At 42.6% G+C, this 13,608-nt stretch overlaps 3 protein-coding genes and 1 long non-coding RNA gene across 6 annotated transcripts; 2 read left to right on the forward strand and 2 right to left on the reverse strand.

Annotated features, from left to right (window-relative positions):
- The first annotated feature begins 1,068 nt into the window (after positions 1–1,068).
- On the forward strand, positions 1,069–6,149 carry LOC124411990 (sodium-dependent nutrient amino acid transporter 1-like). The gene is made up of 10 exons (XM_046891617.1): positions 1,069–1,196; positions 2,403–2,462; positions 2,552–2,632; positions 2,698–3,182; positions 3,653–4,027; positions 4,103–4,292; positions 4,787–4,963; positions 5,031–5,307; positions 5,368–5,462; positions 5,660–6,149. The coding sequence occupies exons 1-10, from the start codon at positions 1,182–1,184 to the stop codon at positions 5,828–5,830; spliced, it is 1,926 nt and encodes a 641-aa protein (XP_046747573.1). The 5' UTR covers positions 1,069–1,181; the 3' UTR covers positions 5,831–6,149.
- Positions 1,086–3,565, reverse strand: LOC124412013. Its single transcript, XR_006929738.1, has 3 exons — positions 3,554–3,565; positions 3,494–3,496; positions 1,086–1,221 (listed from the first exon to the last, which is right to left on the reverse strand). It is a non-coding gene; the product is annotated as an uncharacterized LOC124412013 (long non-coding RNA).
- Positions 6,150–6,409: 260 nt separating the features above from the next.
- On the reverse strand, positions 6,410–8,172 carry LOC124411457. The gene is made up of 5 exons (XM_046890561.1): positions 7,876–8,172; positions 7,538–7,797; positions 7,134–7,395; positions 6,944–7,021; positions 6,410–6,814 (listed from the first exon to the last, which is right to left on the reverse strand). Exons 1-5 carry the CDS (start codon positions 8,029–8,031, stop codon positions 6,722–6,724), a joined length of 849 nt encoding a protein of 282 aa, XP_046746517.1. The 5' UTR covers positions 8,032–8,172; the 3' UTR covers positions 6,410–6,721.
- A 641-nt stretch (positions 8,173–8,813) lies between these two features.
- Positions 8,814–13,566, forward strand: LOC124411991 (sodium-dependent nutrient amino acid transporter 1-like). 3 transcript variants are annotated; one of them, XM_046891618.1, is made up of 9 exons: positions 8,814–8,821; positions 10,163–10,522; positions 10,781–11,054; positions 11,127–11,501; positions 11,572–11,761; positions 11,845–12,021; positions 12,321–12,420; positions 12,500–12,771; positions 13,178–13,566. In XM_046891618.1, the coding sequence occupies exons 2-9, from the start codon at positions 10,171–10,173 to the stop codon at positions 13,355–13,357; spliced, it is 1,920 nt and encodes a 639-aa protein (XP_046747574.1). In that variant the 5' UTR covers positions 8,814–8,821; positions 10,163–10,170; the 3' UTR covers positions 13,358–13,566. The 3 variants fall into 3 exon arrangements, with proteins under 3 accessions (XP_046747574.1, XP_046747575.1, XP_046747576.1); XM_046891619.1 differs by lacking the exon at positions 8,814–8,821 and adding an exon at positions 9,354–9,519; XM_046891620.1 differs by lacking the exon at positions 8,814–8,821 and adding an exon at positions 9,825–9,836.
- Positions 13,567–13,608: the final 42 nt, after the last annotated feature.

Here is a 13,608-nt window from a genome sequence, read left to right on the forward strand (position 1 = left end):
CAGTCGGACGGAAATCGGTAGTCTGAATGTATTCTGGGATTATAACTGACGTCATGCGTGTCGAGTTCGCGGAATAGTCGAAGACCTTTACTCACATGGGGATAACCTCGAGCTGGATCTAACTTTTAAGAATCGATACCGGATTTTACTCGAACGTTGTACGGATATATTTGCACCATAAGTTTGACATTTAGTTGAATTCAAAAAGCTAAATCAGATCCAACAGACGCAGGCACATAATTCAGGAATGTGGAGCTCAATGCACTCGATATTTTCATTCGATGAACGTATTTGTATGGCGTCTGCGAAACTTTCTCATTTTTAATCAACGAACGATGGATTATAGTGTTACATGAATACGTATCGATTTATCCGGATTCGATTCGTTCGAATGTATGACAAAAAGTAAATAAGAAAGTGTGAAAGACTCGCTCCACTTCGACATCTATGTGAGAGACAGTAGGTATGTAGCTAGGTATACCAGAGTTCGGTGAATTGGACCATAACAATTTCGATATAATTCAGCAATTTTCATCTTTTCAGAGAAAATTTAAAAAATATTTCACATCTCCGCGGTCAAGTTATAACATCGTTGCTATAAAAAAAAAAAAAACATAAATATTACGATTCATTGGCAGACGTTACCGTTAATAATGGTACTGAAGTCTGCAACGCCACGAGCAAGTGAACGAGCCCGAAAAGAATGAGCCTGCAATTAAACTTTTTTTCCTCGAACCATGGCGCACACTGATTCAGCGATGCTGCGGCAAAAGGGGAACTTCCCAAAACCTAAACGTTCCCGCGAACCACATTCTGGACGAAGCAAAGGGGGAAAAAACCGATTGCGACAAAAAATATCCGGTGGTAGCCGAATAGCTGAGGTCAGAGAGGCGAAGTACAACTATCCCTACTTCGTAACGAACGATGTTAAACTTTTCCAACTGGTGATCACCGACAGGCAGTAAGTGGCCCGACTTCGGCAGAACAGCACCTGCAGATCTCCTCCTCCTTCGCTGCTGTCCATCTGCTCCCGTAAATCCCGCGGAAAGCAGCATATCACCCTGTAGTGGTCCATAGTCGGTTGGTTTTGATTCCGGGGATTATGCTCACGCCGATGTCTACCCGCATTTGAATCGCTAGACTTGGGCTGGTGTAGCAACTGGGACTAATCCGTGGGCAGGATGGTCGGGCCAAAGGTGGGTACGCGATATTCCGATAAACCTTCAAATTTGAAAGTCTGAAAGTAATCGAAGTGGTGAATATAGGTCACGAATAAGTGCCGGTACTGTGAACATTGATTGAAAAAAAAATCGGTAGAGAATCGTTATGCATATTTACATATTTCGTAAATGCTGTTTTTCACGCTGTGGAGCTATAACATCCTCTTTTGTATACCAAGGCGTAAATTGGTGCGATGTATTTGTGGAATCGGTAAAAGACGAAAAAAAAATGGAGAACACGTTTTATCTCGCAATCACAGCAGTGCAATACATTCTGAAAGTGAGAACACCGCAGAGTTTGAATGTTTTGGTTCTTCTTGTGTACCTTATACAGCTGAATAATGCGTATAAAATACAGACGCTACTTCGGCATTGATGATAAAGTTACAACCAGTAAACAAGTATGCGTCAAAGAATAGCATTGAAAATAGAAAGTGCCCTAAGACAGATTCACAACTTAATCTACGCTTTGCGATACACGCGAGTTCTTTTGAGACATTCAACATTCTGTTGGCGCTCCACGATGCCGAAGCGTGTTTCATATGCAACAAAATCGAATTTTACCGTTAGTTCATAAAATTTGCGGTTTCATTATCTGTCCTCATAGTATCGTAACTGTTCGCTATCTTCCGAGGATTTCAAATTGGCACCGTTGCGAGAACACAGTGAGAACAAGATGACCGATTTCTAGAGAATGCGACGACACAGAAAAAACAAGATTCTAAATATTGGTTTTATAATAATAAATTCGTACAGCCACGTCGCATCAACTAGGCGGTGCAAAAAGTGAAGGTCGAAATCAGCTAGTTACTATTTATGCAGAGTGAACGTCCGCCGAACAGCCGGCGATAGCGAGATGGCATTTCGTGTATGCCATCTTGCTATACTTTCATAGTCAACGACAGTAAAAACTGGTAAATTATCGCCCCACAATTCGATTCGATATAACGAGTTCATACCATATATAGCCGAACTATTTTTGCACGCCGGTGTTATACGGAATACCCATACGTTCGTAGATACCTGTATCTAAGCCCAGTAGGTCACGAATTATGTCATTATTTAAACACGTAGGGAATACCGCGGCTCGCACAGAAACCAGCATCGTGGCGAAATACATTTCAGATTACAACTGGTGCCCTTTTCCACAGTCGTTGCGTAACCTGACTGTTTCTTTCGTAGGATGGGAGGCGGAATCCGTCCTTTCTCGGTGACGACGGTGCAGCCATTGACCTGGGTAAGGTAAGTACGATATGAAGACAACGGTTTGTTCTGTGTGGTTCGACCTTCCAGTACATCGGAAAATTCTGATCCTTCGAACAACGTTTCAGGAAATCGCGAGGGAGTACGGGAACAATGATTCCAACTTCAGTCACCTTCAGACGCCGTCCACCGCGCCTAAGGAACAAATGGTAAGCTGATGCTCTCGAACCTCTTCAAATCCCGTAATAAAACGTGATCGTCATCATGATTTCAGACCATAGCCGAGGGCGAGGAGGAGCGAGCGACCTGGGGAAGTGGACTCGAGTTTTTGATGTCTTGTATCGCGATGTCCATCGGCCTGGGGAACGTGTGGCGGTTTCCTTTCACGGCGTACGAAAACGGCGGCGGCGCCTTCCTGATACCGTACATAATCGTCCTTTTCGTCGTCGGCAAGCCGTTTTACTATCTCGAGATGATAATGGGCCAGTTCACCAGCAGATCATCGGTCAAGATGTGGGCGCTGGCTCCCGGCTTCAAGGGTGTCGGTTGGGCGCAGATGTTCTCGATGATCTCCGTCGGGACGTACTACTGCTCTCTGATGTCCTTGACGCTATTCTATCTGATCAAAAGTTTCAGCTACGAACTCCCGTGGTCCACGTGCCTTGAGGAGTGGGATGGCTGCGTGGACTCTGTCAAGTCCAACAACTCCGTAATAACTGGAAACGGGACGATGAGGAGTTCCGCGGAGCTATACTTCTCGTGAGTTCCTGCTATCGAAAGATAAGCCAACTCACACGGAAAGTATCCCAGGACGATCTCTTCGATTTGATTTCTTTTTTGATGTGCCATAGAAGACTAAAAACTAAGTGACACGTATTTTTTTTTATCTGCCATCGAACAATTTAAGGCGGTGAAACTGCTCCCCAAAGTAAGGCATGTCAAGGGGCCATTTGCAATTTTTTTTTTTCGATTTATAATTGAGAAATATTTCTCGTTATGAGAAAATTTTCCCAGTTGGTGAAACTGCCAAATCGCCACTTGACACGACTTACTTTGGAGGATGGCTTCACCCTCTTGAAAGTGTTTAACGGCAGATGAAAAAAATACTTGTCCCTTAGTTTTTAATCTACTATAACATATTGCAAAAGAAATCGAATCGGCGACATCGATCTGGGATACCTTCTTTGTCAGTGCAGGGAAAAATTTACAATTGTTTCATCTTACTCCAGGAAAACTGTTCTGAGGGAAAAGGAGAACATTGACGATGGCATTGGGCTGCCTGATTGGAGGCTTACGATGTGTCTACTTTTCGCATGGTGTTGTATATTCGGCGTACTTGCCCGAGGAGTGAAGGGATCAGGGAAGGCGGCCTACTTTCTGGCCATCTTTCCCTACATAATTATGATAGCTCTGCTCATTCGAGCCGTGACTCTAGAAGGCGCCATCGATGGAATAATTTTCTTCATCAAACCGAACTGGGAAAAACTGTTCGACCCCAACGTCTGGTACGCAGCGGTTACGCAGTGTTTTTTCTCTCTGTCGGTTTGCTTTGGTGGAGTGGTTATGTACTCGTCGTACAACGAATTCGACCACAACATTTACAGGTATCTTTCGAAAACTCTCACCCGATCAGGTTTTCACGGATAGTGAACCATGCGATAATTCTGGCTCTTCCTTAGAGACGCGATGGTTGTCACGACCCTCGACACTTTCACCAGTCTCATGGCTGGCTTCACGATATTTGGAATACTCGGTAATCTCGCCCATGAACTTGGCACGGACGATATTCGCAACGTTGTTCGGGGAGGCACTGGTCTCGCATTCATATCGTACCCAGACGCCATCGCCAAGTTTTCGGTGTTGCCTCAGGTACGGTTCACGATTAGCTTCTTTCACGATCGGGGTGGGGGTAAAAATATAGGAAGATCGAACAATCGAAGGGCCACAAAATCGAATTTTTAACGAAGCGAAAACTTAATTCATAAAATTTCTAAATGTTGAAAGTCAATAAAGCACGGGACAGTAAAAGAATAGAAAGGTCACAACATAGAATGCCAAACTCTAGAATCCTCAGAATTCTTCTCGATAATATACAATCGTATACAGATTCTCGATTTTTCCATCCTATGTTTTGACCTTTGCATATTTTGTCTTTCTGTATTTCAACTTCCAATATTTTCAATTCTCTATACTTGAACTTCCCACATTTTTTCAAATTTTACGAATAAAGTATTCGTGTCTATGAAAATTCAATATTCTGGTCGCTCTATCAATCGGTAATTCCGCTTTTTTACCTCTACCCCATGTTTATATTACATGTGAGAATCAACTGCATAAATCCATCGCTCAATTGGTCATTTCAGGCCTTCTCCTTTCTCTTCTTTCTTATGCTATACGTCTTGGGCATCGGCAGCGCCATTGCCTTGGCCGGTGGAATAAACAGCGTGATTTGCGACCAGTTCCCAACCTGGAAACACTGGCACGTTGTCCTGGGAACGTCCATCTTCGGGTTTCTGGTTGGAATGGTATACTGCACGCCGGTGAGTACGCAATAAATCTTGCAATTTACCCGTTCATCTGACGCCATTTTTCATCACCCCAAAACAGGGAGGCCAGTTTGTGCTTCAGTTAGTTGATTACTACGCAGGATCCTTCATCGTCTTTGTACTCGCCACTTTTGAGGTGACTGGTATATTTTGGGTCTACGGACTGGAGAACTTCATCGACGACGTTGAATTCATGCTTAACAGACGACCGTCAGTTTACTGGAGGTTATGCTGGGGCGTCGTGACGCCGGTTCTTCTCGCTGCGATCCTCATTTACACTATTGCGATAATGGAACCATTGAAGTACAGCGGCATTTCGTATCCAGACAGTGCCCACAGTAAGATCATCACAGTGCGTTTCTTAAATTAAAAAATATTCACCCATGCATTCATTTCAGCTGCTGGATGGCTGCTCATGACGTTTGGAGCTATCCAAATTCCCCTGTGGATGGGGGTGACGATAATTTCCAAGCGAAATCTGGGGCTTCCCGAGGTGAGTTGCTCTCTTCCGGTTGAACAAGCACTACTAAAAAGTTATTACGAAGTGTGGTATTGTAAGTTTGGCGTCTACCTTGTCGCTGCATCTAGCAGAATAACCCTACTTATGTACCGATAGTTCGAGCGTCGTCCGCAATTTGACGTAGCCAACTATCACAGTATTCATAATAACCGTTTTGTCCGCACCTGCAGATGATTTACGCCGCCTTCGAGCCTTCCAAGCACTGGGGACCAAAAAACCCGGCGCGACTGGCTTCCTGGCGCGAATTCAAGGAATGTGCTAGAAAAAGACGAGCAGAAAGGACCGCCTCGAAGTTTAAGCAGATCCTGTACGTACTGATAGGCCGCGAGGACAAATTGTAATCCAAATCCCAGCAACATGGAATATTCATAATCACCATTGACGCGTTGCCGATTGCCAATTAGCTTTAACACGATAGAGCACTTTATACGTCATTTTTTTTAATTCTAGACTGTATTATGTTACGTTCGTAACACACATGCCAAGTGCAAGCACATCAGGACAATCAATAAATAGCCTGCAGACGATAATGTGTAGTATAAATATCACAAAGTTAAAAAAGTAGATCGCTAGAAAGTTGCTAAATCAAAACTTTGAGAAGTTGCTCTTGTTATTTTTATTATTGTTATTTTATTATTCTTATTCTTATTATTATTATTATTGTTACTATTATTAGTTGTACTATTATTATTGTTATTATTGTTATTATTATGACAATTATTTTTTAAGGAAACATAAATTTCTTTGCAAGTTTTTTATAACCTTCTCGTATTATATGATCATTGGAGTCACAAACATTTCCTAATAATTGTAGTCATTGTTTGTTGTTAACTTATTATTACTCACAATCGATGTGCTACCTCCATGATGGAAAATGGTATTTACTGAACGGGAACATATTAACGCTTTGTTTTTTTTTCTCATTCTAGCTACGCTGTGCGTATACGTAGATATTTAATATATAGGAGTCCCGAGTGCAAAAAGAGCAATGATTCACGGCTGTGTTTCACAATTATCAGTATTTCTTTTAGTAAATAAGTTGACGGTTTTTCGTATGCAGAAAAGAAGAGTACAATTTTATCTCTTGGCAATGATGACATAGCAAAAAAGTGGGCAGAAAATATTAATCAATTATATGTATACCTATTTAAATAAATATTGTATACCTACTTTATACTCATTTCTATCGACATTGAGATGACGGGAACCTTCATTCGTATGAAGCAGGCATTCTAGTCCGCTTCGTACTCGATGAAATTCCAGTCGTCGACCGACTCTCCCTCCATATCCTCGTCTCGTTCCAAGTCGTCCGGTTCAGAGACGACCTGTTGACGAAAATGTTGGAATCAAGGTTAGGAATACCGTCAATGGATTAATGAGGAACCCCGATAACGAAACAAAAGGCCTTAAGCTTCAAAGCTGTTTGACGGAACGATAAAAACACAAACTCTGACCTTGATTCGAAGTCTCTCTCTCTCAGCCTGAAGCTCAGCATCGAATTCCTTCTGCTTTTGTGCACGCTCTTCACAAATCTTAAACCATAAAATGGATCGAACAGTATTAAGTCGAGTATCCATTGTGATCTGACTTCAGTGTTGATTGGTATATTTTACATAATATCAGTAGACTTGCATATATAAGTACCTTGTAGTTGAGAAGCCAGTGACCGAGATACTCAGTAGGATTGTAAGGCTTTCTGCTGACAATGTCGCTGAGAGCCTTCGTCAAGGGATTCCTGAAATTACTCATCAAGTAAAAACCCTCGAGGGTCATGTACTCTTCCGAATAAGACCGCATCGATGGGCAAGATTCTTCCGACGTGCTGCGTTGCTCAGCTTGCAATACTTGCCAAATGCCCAGCAGTCGAGCTATCTCTTCGTCAGTGAAACCCAATGCTTTCAACAATCTGAATAAAATCGTCACAGGACTTAGTAATGGTCTTTTACATATCTTTAATTACTTGAACTGAAATTGGAAGACTTCGAGCAGAGATACGACTACGAGTAACGTTTCAACGTGCATACTGGCTTTAGGATCAGCTAGTTAACCTGATTGTCTCGTCGTTGAGCCCATAGGTGAGAATCCGTTTCAATAGATCGTCACTGATGCCTTTGCTTCGAAGTAGATCAACGAGATCATTTTCAAGGTCACGCTTCCCTTCATTGGCGATCAATTCGACGAGCCGTAAAGCTGCGGATGTCTTGTCTGGGTGATCGAACAGTTCCTTCCCATCAGCACCGAATGTCTGGCCAGCTTTGAACCTCCGGACATCGTCCGGATCCAGACCCGACAGCCTCATCAGCTCGGTCTGTGAGATAGAAATTCACCTTTTGAACCGTTCCTCAAGTACAACTTGAGCACAAGGACATCGCGGACATCAAATTACCTCTCGATCCCCGATTCCAGAAAGCAGCGAGAGCGATGACAGCAGCAACTGACGCAATTCTCGCTTCGTGTAAGGTCCAGCTGTTACTTCGACGTGGGTGCCAGTCTTCTCAAGGACAACCTTCTCCGGCATTTCTTTATACGATCGTCTCGACATTTTCACTTCTTTCGGTTTGCAAGTAAAAACGGAACAGAATAAACGCGAAGATGCCGATCACGACGAAAGTGTGGTTACCTCTTATCTGGAGACGATCACGGAATGCCTCGCAACTGGGACAATTGACAATCAACTCCATGTCAACATTGAGTAACAATTGATGTTACGTTGATTTTCAAGTTCGACCCCAAGTAGCTTTATTGCCTTAAGTTACAAAAATTTGAAAAGACTTTGTGGGAAGTCTTTCAACAGATTCAATACAGAATCTTCCCTGACAGCGATTTTTTACCACTCGACAACAGACTTATGCACGATTTCGCGTAAAACATCGTGTCTACAATTGCAGCCTGTAGACAGACTTACCTCAGAATGCTACTAGGGACTTTTCGCTGAACCACTTTGATGGATTCGAATTCTGATGGCTATTTGAAAACTAGTAATTATAAAACGGAAATCTTACCTGATCATTCTCGTAGTGCATTTCACGTTACGCACCCAGCAATGGAAAGATGGATCAAGGTCGAGTGTGACAGAAGAAGCGCTCGTTATCATTGTAACGTAGCTCTGTCGTAACTGCAGTACGATAGAAAACAATTAGTCAGATAAGGTGGGCCTCGATCCTTCATGCAAAATAATCGTATAACCGAAGTTTATGGCTTGCCGAGTTGTACTGCAGTCGCATTGAATCTTATACCGTGCGAGTCCGCGGAATAGAAGGTGGAGTACATGGAATAGCGCGTCTTCAGGGATCAAGAACGCGTCGGTTAGACAACCAGAAGCCGCTTACAGGGTAGGGAATGAAAATCTTTTCGGAAGTGTTCGCTGCCCCAATTATTTTCAGTGATACCAGGTATCCAATTTCCTGCCTCTCTTCTTTTATGGTTAATTACGACAAGCTTCGAAGTGAACATGAGACCAACTAATCTTGCCAGTGGCCCAGTAGCTTGGTATAAATCTTGTGAAAAGTGAATTTTTTCGGTTTATTACCATCCTGCTTGGGAGTAGGTATGATTTCTATACCTACAAGTTTACGCTCGCTGTTGGTAAAGGTTTACAAAGTGCCGTAAGAATTGAGTGATATTACTGTACAAATACGGCATCTGTGTACTAAATGAAAAATAATAGTCAATGTCAGACATTATCTGTTTCAAGGGTAACTTAGTGGCGTATATCGCGAACAGTCGAAATTAATCTTATCTACAAAAGAACAAAGTGATATGAGTAACTGCCGTACCTAAAAGATAATAAAACTTGCCGTAAATCATTTTAGCACAAGTATTAGTGAATCTCTCTTATTCAGGTTCCTGCGTTCTATTTTATGTACCATCAGTGCTGAACGCATTACATTAATGCCTCGAGTGGGGTATAGTATATCAGTGCACAGACCATGAAACGGCAAATGAATTCTAACGAAAATTAAGTGATTGATCGGGGTGATAACACGTGCTGCGTAGCGTAAAGCACCCACAGATTAAGTCGCGTAGACAGGTGATAATCCACGTCATCGCATATACCTAGCAAAGTTACTCGTGTTAAAATTTTTTATCTCTTAATTCAACATCATAAATTTCTTATCACATTTCACAAAAATATCCTGAGTGAAAGCCACACATTATGGTATATCCCTAATATTATGAATTTCTCGATGCTGCGCGGTCAACCCTGAAAATGACCGTTCGGCTAGGTAGTCAGACTGGATCAGTGTAGATGAGCCTTGCATATGATCAGATAAAAATATCGTCGATACGACGAACGAAACGGCAGCAGAAAAAAAAACGGATAACTTGTCAGATGTTTCGGCAACGGTAACGTGGATTAATTTTTTGCTTTTCCTACTTAATGTTTTGAGAAAAAATTAAAAATGATGCGTCGGAAAAGTTGGCTTAAAAAAATACTACTGATAACGGATAAAATTTCGTCAAGAACTTAAAGGGTCCCTTTAGCGGGTCTGAGGCATAGTATTTGCATAATGATTTTACGGGAAACTCATAATTTCCTTTCTGAATTTCTATATGCCCGGGGCAATTTGCATAGAAATTACACGCTGCAATGACATTCACGAGGTGGGGAGTCTGTGCGAGTTTTCAGTCAACGTTTGATAGCTCGGCTGATCATATCTTTTCACACTTAGAAAACGAGATGAACGGAAGTGACAATCAGGGTTATGAAAATGGATCGATCGATGATGGCGGAAAGACAATTGTGGATGGAAAAGAAGAGGCCGAATCACCGCAGCCAGTGGAAACGGAGAGAGCTACATGGGGAAACAGTATCGAGTTCCTCATGTCTTGCATCGCGTTATCCATCGGATTTGGCAACGTATGGCGGTTTCCATTCACGGCTTACGAAAACGGAGGTGGTGCATTTCTGATTCCATACATAATCGTTTTATTCCTGATTGGTAAACCGTTTTATTACCTGGAGATGATCGTCGGTCAATTTTGTAGCAGTTCTCACATCAAAGTCTGGAGAATCTCGCCGGGTTTCAAAGGTATGCACAACAGTATTACAGCATTCTGTGTTTCTAAGCGCGTCAATTTATCAATAAACATTTAAAATTATCATTCAACGATTTTCCACAAATCTTGCTAACTTGAAGTACTATCACATCTTTCGGGATGAGCAAGTGATTGTAAAAACAAACGAATACGAAGAGTTTAAAAAATGAACACCAATTCTGTGCAACAAAAGATACTTAAGTCTGGTGTAAGGTGACGTACCTTTGATCAAGTCTAATCGTCACTTCCAGGTGTAGGATGGGCCCAGATGTGTTCGCTGGCAATCCTCGCGTCTTATTACTGTTCGCTGATGGCTCTGAACTTGTTCTACTTATTTGCCTCGTTCGCCTCAGAGTTGCCTTGGGCGCGATGCCGAGAAGAATGGGGCGAAAACTGCGTAGACTCGGGAATAGGTCTGACTAGAATTAGGCAAAGTGAGACGAACTCTACAGCCAACTCATTGTCGTCTGGTTCAAAAACGTTGCGTTCTTCGGACCAGCAGAGTTCCGCAGAGTTATACTTCCTGTGAGACAGTCCCTCCATCCTTCGTCTGCCTAACTCAGCTGTCTGCAATTCATCTGATGATTTCACTTTCAGGAAGGAAGTCCTGAAGGAGTACGATAACATTGACAACGGAATCGGGCTCCCGGACTGGCGACTGACCCTGTGTCTTCTTGGAAGCTGGGCTTGCATCTGTGCGGTGCTTTCTCGCGGTGTGAAAAGCACCGGAAAAGCTTCCTACTTCCTCGCGATATTTCCTTATATCATTATGATAGCGCTCCTAATCAGAGCCGTGACTCTGGACGGCGCTGCGAACGGGATCCTCTTCTTCGTCACTCCGGACTGGGGAAAGATTCTCGATCCACAAGTTTGGTACGCGGCCATTACTCAGTGCTTCTTTTCACTGTCAGTCTGCTTCGGCTCGATCATTATGTACGCCTCCCATAACGGCTTCAGACACAACATTTACCGGTGAGCAGCACTTCGATGTCGCCTTTAATAGTCGTGCGACTTCTCATGTGCATTTTCAACGTGGTTACAGAGACGCGATGATTGTCACGACCCTCGACACCTTCACTAGCATGATGGCCGGCTGCACTATTTTCGGAATACTGGGCAACTTAGCCTATGAGACTGGAAGTGACGACATCAGCACCGTTGTTCGCGGAGGAACTGGTCTGGCCTTCGTCTCTTATCCGGACGCAATTGCAAAGTTTAATACTGTACCTCAGGTAAAGCGACAAAACTGTCCCATTCCGTTATACACATTGCGTTATCGACACTGATCTTCTTCCTTTTCGTCACACTTACATAGCTGTTTTCGGTTTTGTTCTTCACGATGATGTTCGTCTTGGGCATTGGCAGCGGCGTGGGAATGAGTTCTGGTATTATAACCGGAATATGCGATCAGTTCCCAAGCCTTAAACGCTGGCAAGTTATGATCGGCACTGCTGTAGCTGGTTTTGCTTTTGGAACAGTTTACGTCACCCCCGTAAGTCTTGTTAGATGAAGAATCAGGTGGTGATCAAAACTTGGAAGAGTCAATATGTCGAATGGCCGATATATCGGAATTACAAAAATACAAACATGTGACACTAAAGTAACGAAAGACACTTGCGAAAATCAGGATTTCGAACAATTTATCTTTCGTCATATTATTGTAGCATGTTTGAAATTTCGATACATCGGCCATTCGACATATTGACCCTTCCAAATTTTGACCACCACCCGAAGAATCGAATGACGTCACCTCAGTCGAGGTTGTGAATTGACTATAAAATTTTGTTTTAGGGTGGCCAGTTTATCTTGACACTTGTAGATTACTATGGAGCTTCCTTTATCGTCTTCATCTTAGCCACCTTCGAGATTATAGGTATCATTTGGGTTTACGGTGAGTCATGAGCACGTCAAAGTTGAACCGTCAATTATTTCAGAGCAACTCATTACTTGTCAATAACCAACTGCTGCAGGCTTGGAAAACTTCTTGGAGGACATAGAGTTCATGCTGGAAAGAAAAGTCGGAGTATACTGGCGCCTCTGCTGGTTTCTTATAATGCCATTAGCTCTGATCGGTGTCTTCATTTACACCACCATAGAGATGACACCGTTAACATACGGTGATGTGGGATTTCCACCGAGTGCCCATGCTGCTGGATGGACACTGACTGCTATTGGAGTTTTACAAATACCCATTTGGATGGTGATAGCGCTCATGAAGTATAAAAATTTGTCGTTCAAAGCGGTGAGTGTTGTGCGGTTTAATATTAAAACTGGGGTTCCTAACCCTTTCAGTCACATGGGATGCTCAGCGCCTCGGCTCAAAAATTTCCGTATCCTAGCCTTATCACAGTTTATTTATAAAAGATATTTATTACTTCGTATCACCCCAAAAACCTCCGAGTAACAAGTTTCGGCCAGAATCATCGAATTTTGATAGTTTTTTCCATTTTGCATCCGCCATATTAGACCTACGATCGAGGATTTAAAAATGATCAAATTCTGACTTCAGATTCGTGATCAGCGACCCCAAAAACCTCCGTGTAACAAAATTCAGGCCAAAATTTTCGGCTAAAAAATGTGTGACTGAAAGGGTTAATTCACTTCGAATGTTTGAATTGCGTATCTCTGTCTTCTCAAATCTTTGCTAGATGGTGCAATCTGCATTTCGACCGGCAGCTAAGTGGGGCCCTCGACTAACGCATCATCGTCAAGAATGGCTGGCTTTCAAGGATGAAAGAGCCAAGCGGAGAGAAAGTAGGACCCAATCGTGGTTTGTCCAAAAGCTTCGTGTACTCTTCAACATTGAAGACAATAAGTCCAAAACTTAGCCATGGGTCACATTCGAATCAGGAGAAAGCTGTACTGCGTTTATCTTACGTTTCGAAATTGTGTAAGGCTATAAGCCTGCTCTCAATGCTATTAACACTGAGCTATTCTAGAATTTTTGATGAAGTGGTAGGTACATCAACTACACGATAGTCAGTCATCGTATTTGAATTGGCAAATTCACAGCATCACTGAATTAATTTTTAATGCAAGTGTGTATTCTCTCTAGTCATCTTGATGACCTTGTTTCATT

The sequence above is a fragment of the Diprion similis genome, chromosome 10 (assembly GCF_021155765.1).
Source record: "Diprion similis isolate iyDipSimi1 chromosome 10, iyDipSimi1.1, whole genome shotgun sequence".
Taxonomy (NCBI): Eukaryota; Metazoa; Arthropoda; class Insecta; order Hymenoptera; family Diprionidae; genus Diprion; species Diprion similis.

Bases quoted from the DNA above. Each gene is read 5' to 3' on its own strand.
- LOC124411990 (XM_046891617.1), top strand. The intron at 4,964-5,030 runs GTGAGTACGCAA...ACCCCAAAACAG, and splicing joins GAATGGTATACTGCACGCCG to GGAGGCCAGTTTGTGCTTCA. The intron at 5,463-5,659 runs GTGAGTTGCTCT...CCGCACCTGCAG, and splicing joins GAAATCTGGGGCTTCCCGAG to ATGATTTACGCCGCCTTCGA.
- LOC124411991 (XM_046891618.1), top strand. From the start codon at position 10,171: ATGAACGGAAGTGACAATCAGGGTTATGAAAATGGATCGATCGATGAT. The intron at 10,523-10,780 runs GTATGCACAACA...CGTCACTTCCAG, and splicing joins AATCTCGCCGGGTTTCAAAG to GTGTAGGATGGGCCCAGATG. The intron at 11,055-11,126 runs GTGAGACAGTCC...TTTCACTTTCAG, and splicing joins TCCGCAGAGTTATACTTCCT to GAAGGAAGTCCTGAAGGAGT.
- LOC124411457 (XM_046890561.1), bottom strand. From the start codon at position 8,031: ATGTCGAGACGATCGTATAAAGAAATGCCGGAGAAGGTTGTCCTTGAG. The intron at 7,396-7,537 runs GTTAACTAGCTG...GATTTTATTCAG, and splicing joins CTCAACGACGAGACAATCAG to ATTGTTGAAAGCATTGGGTT. The intron at 7,022-7,133 runs GTACTTATATAT...TTATGGTTTAAG, and splicing joins ACTGGCTTCTCAACTACAAG to ATTTGTGAAGAGCGTGCACA.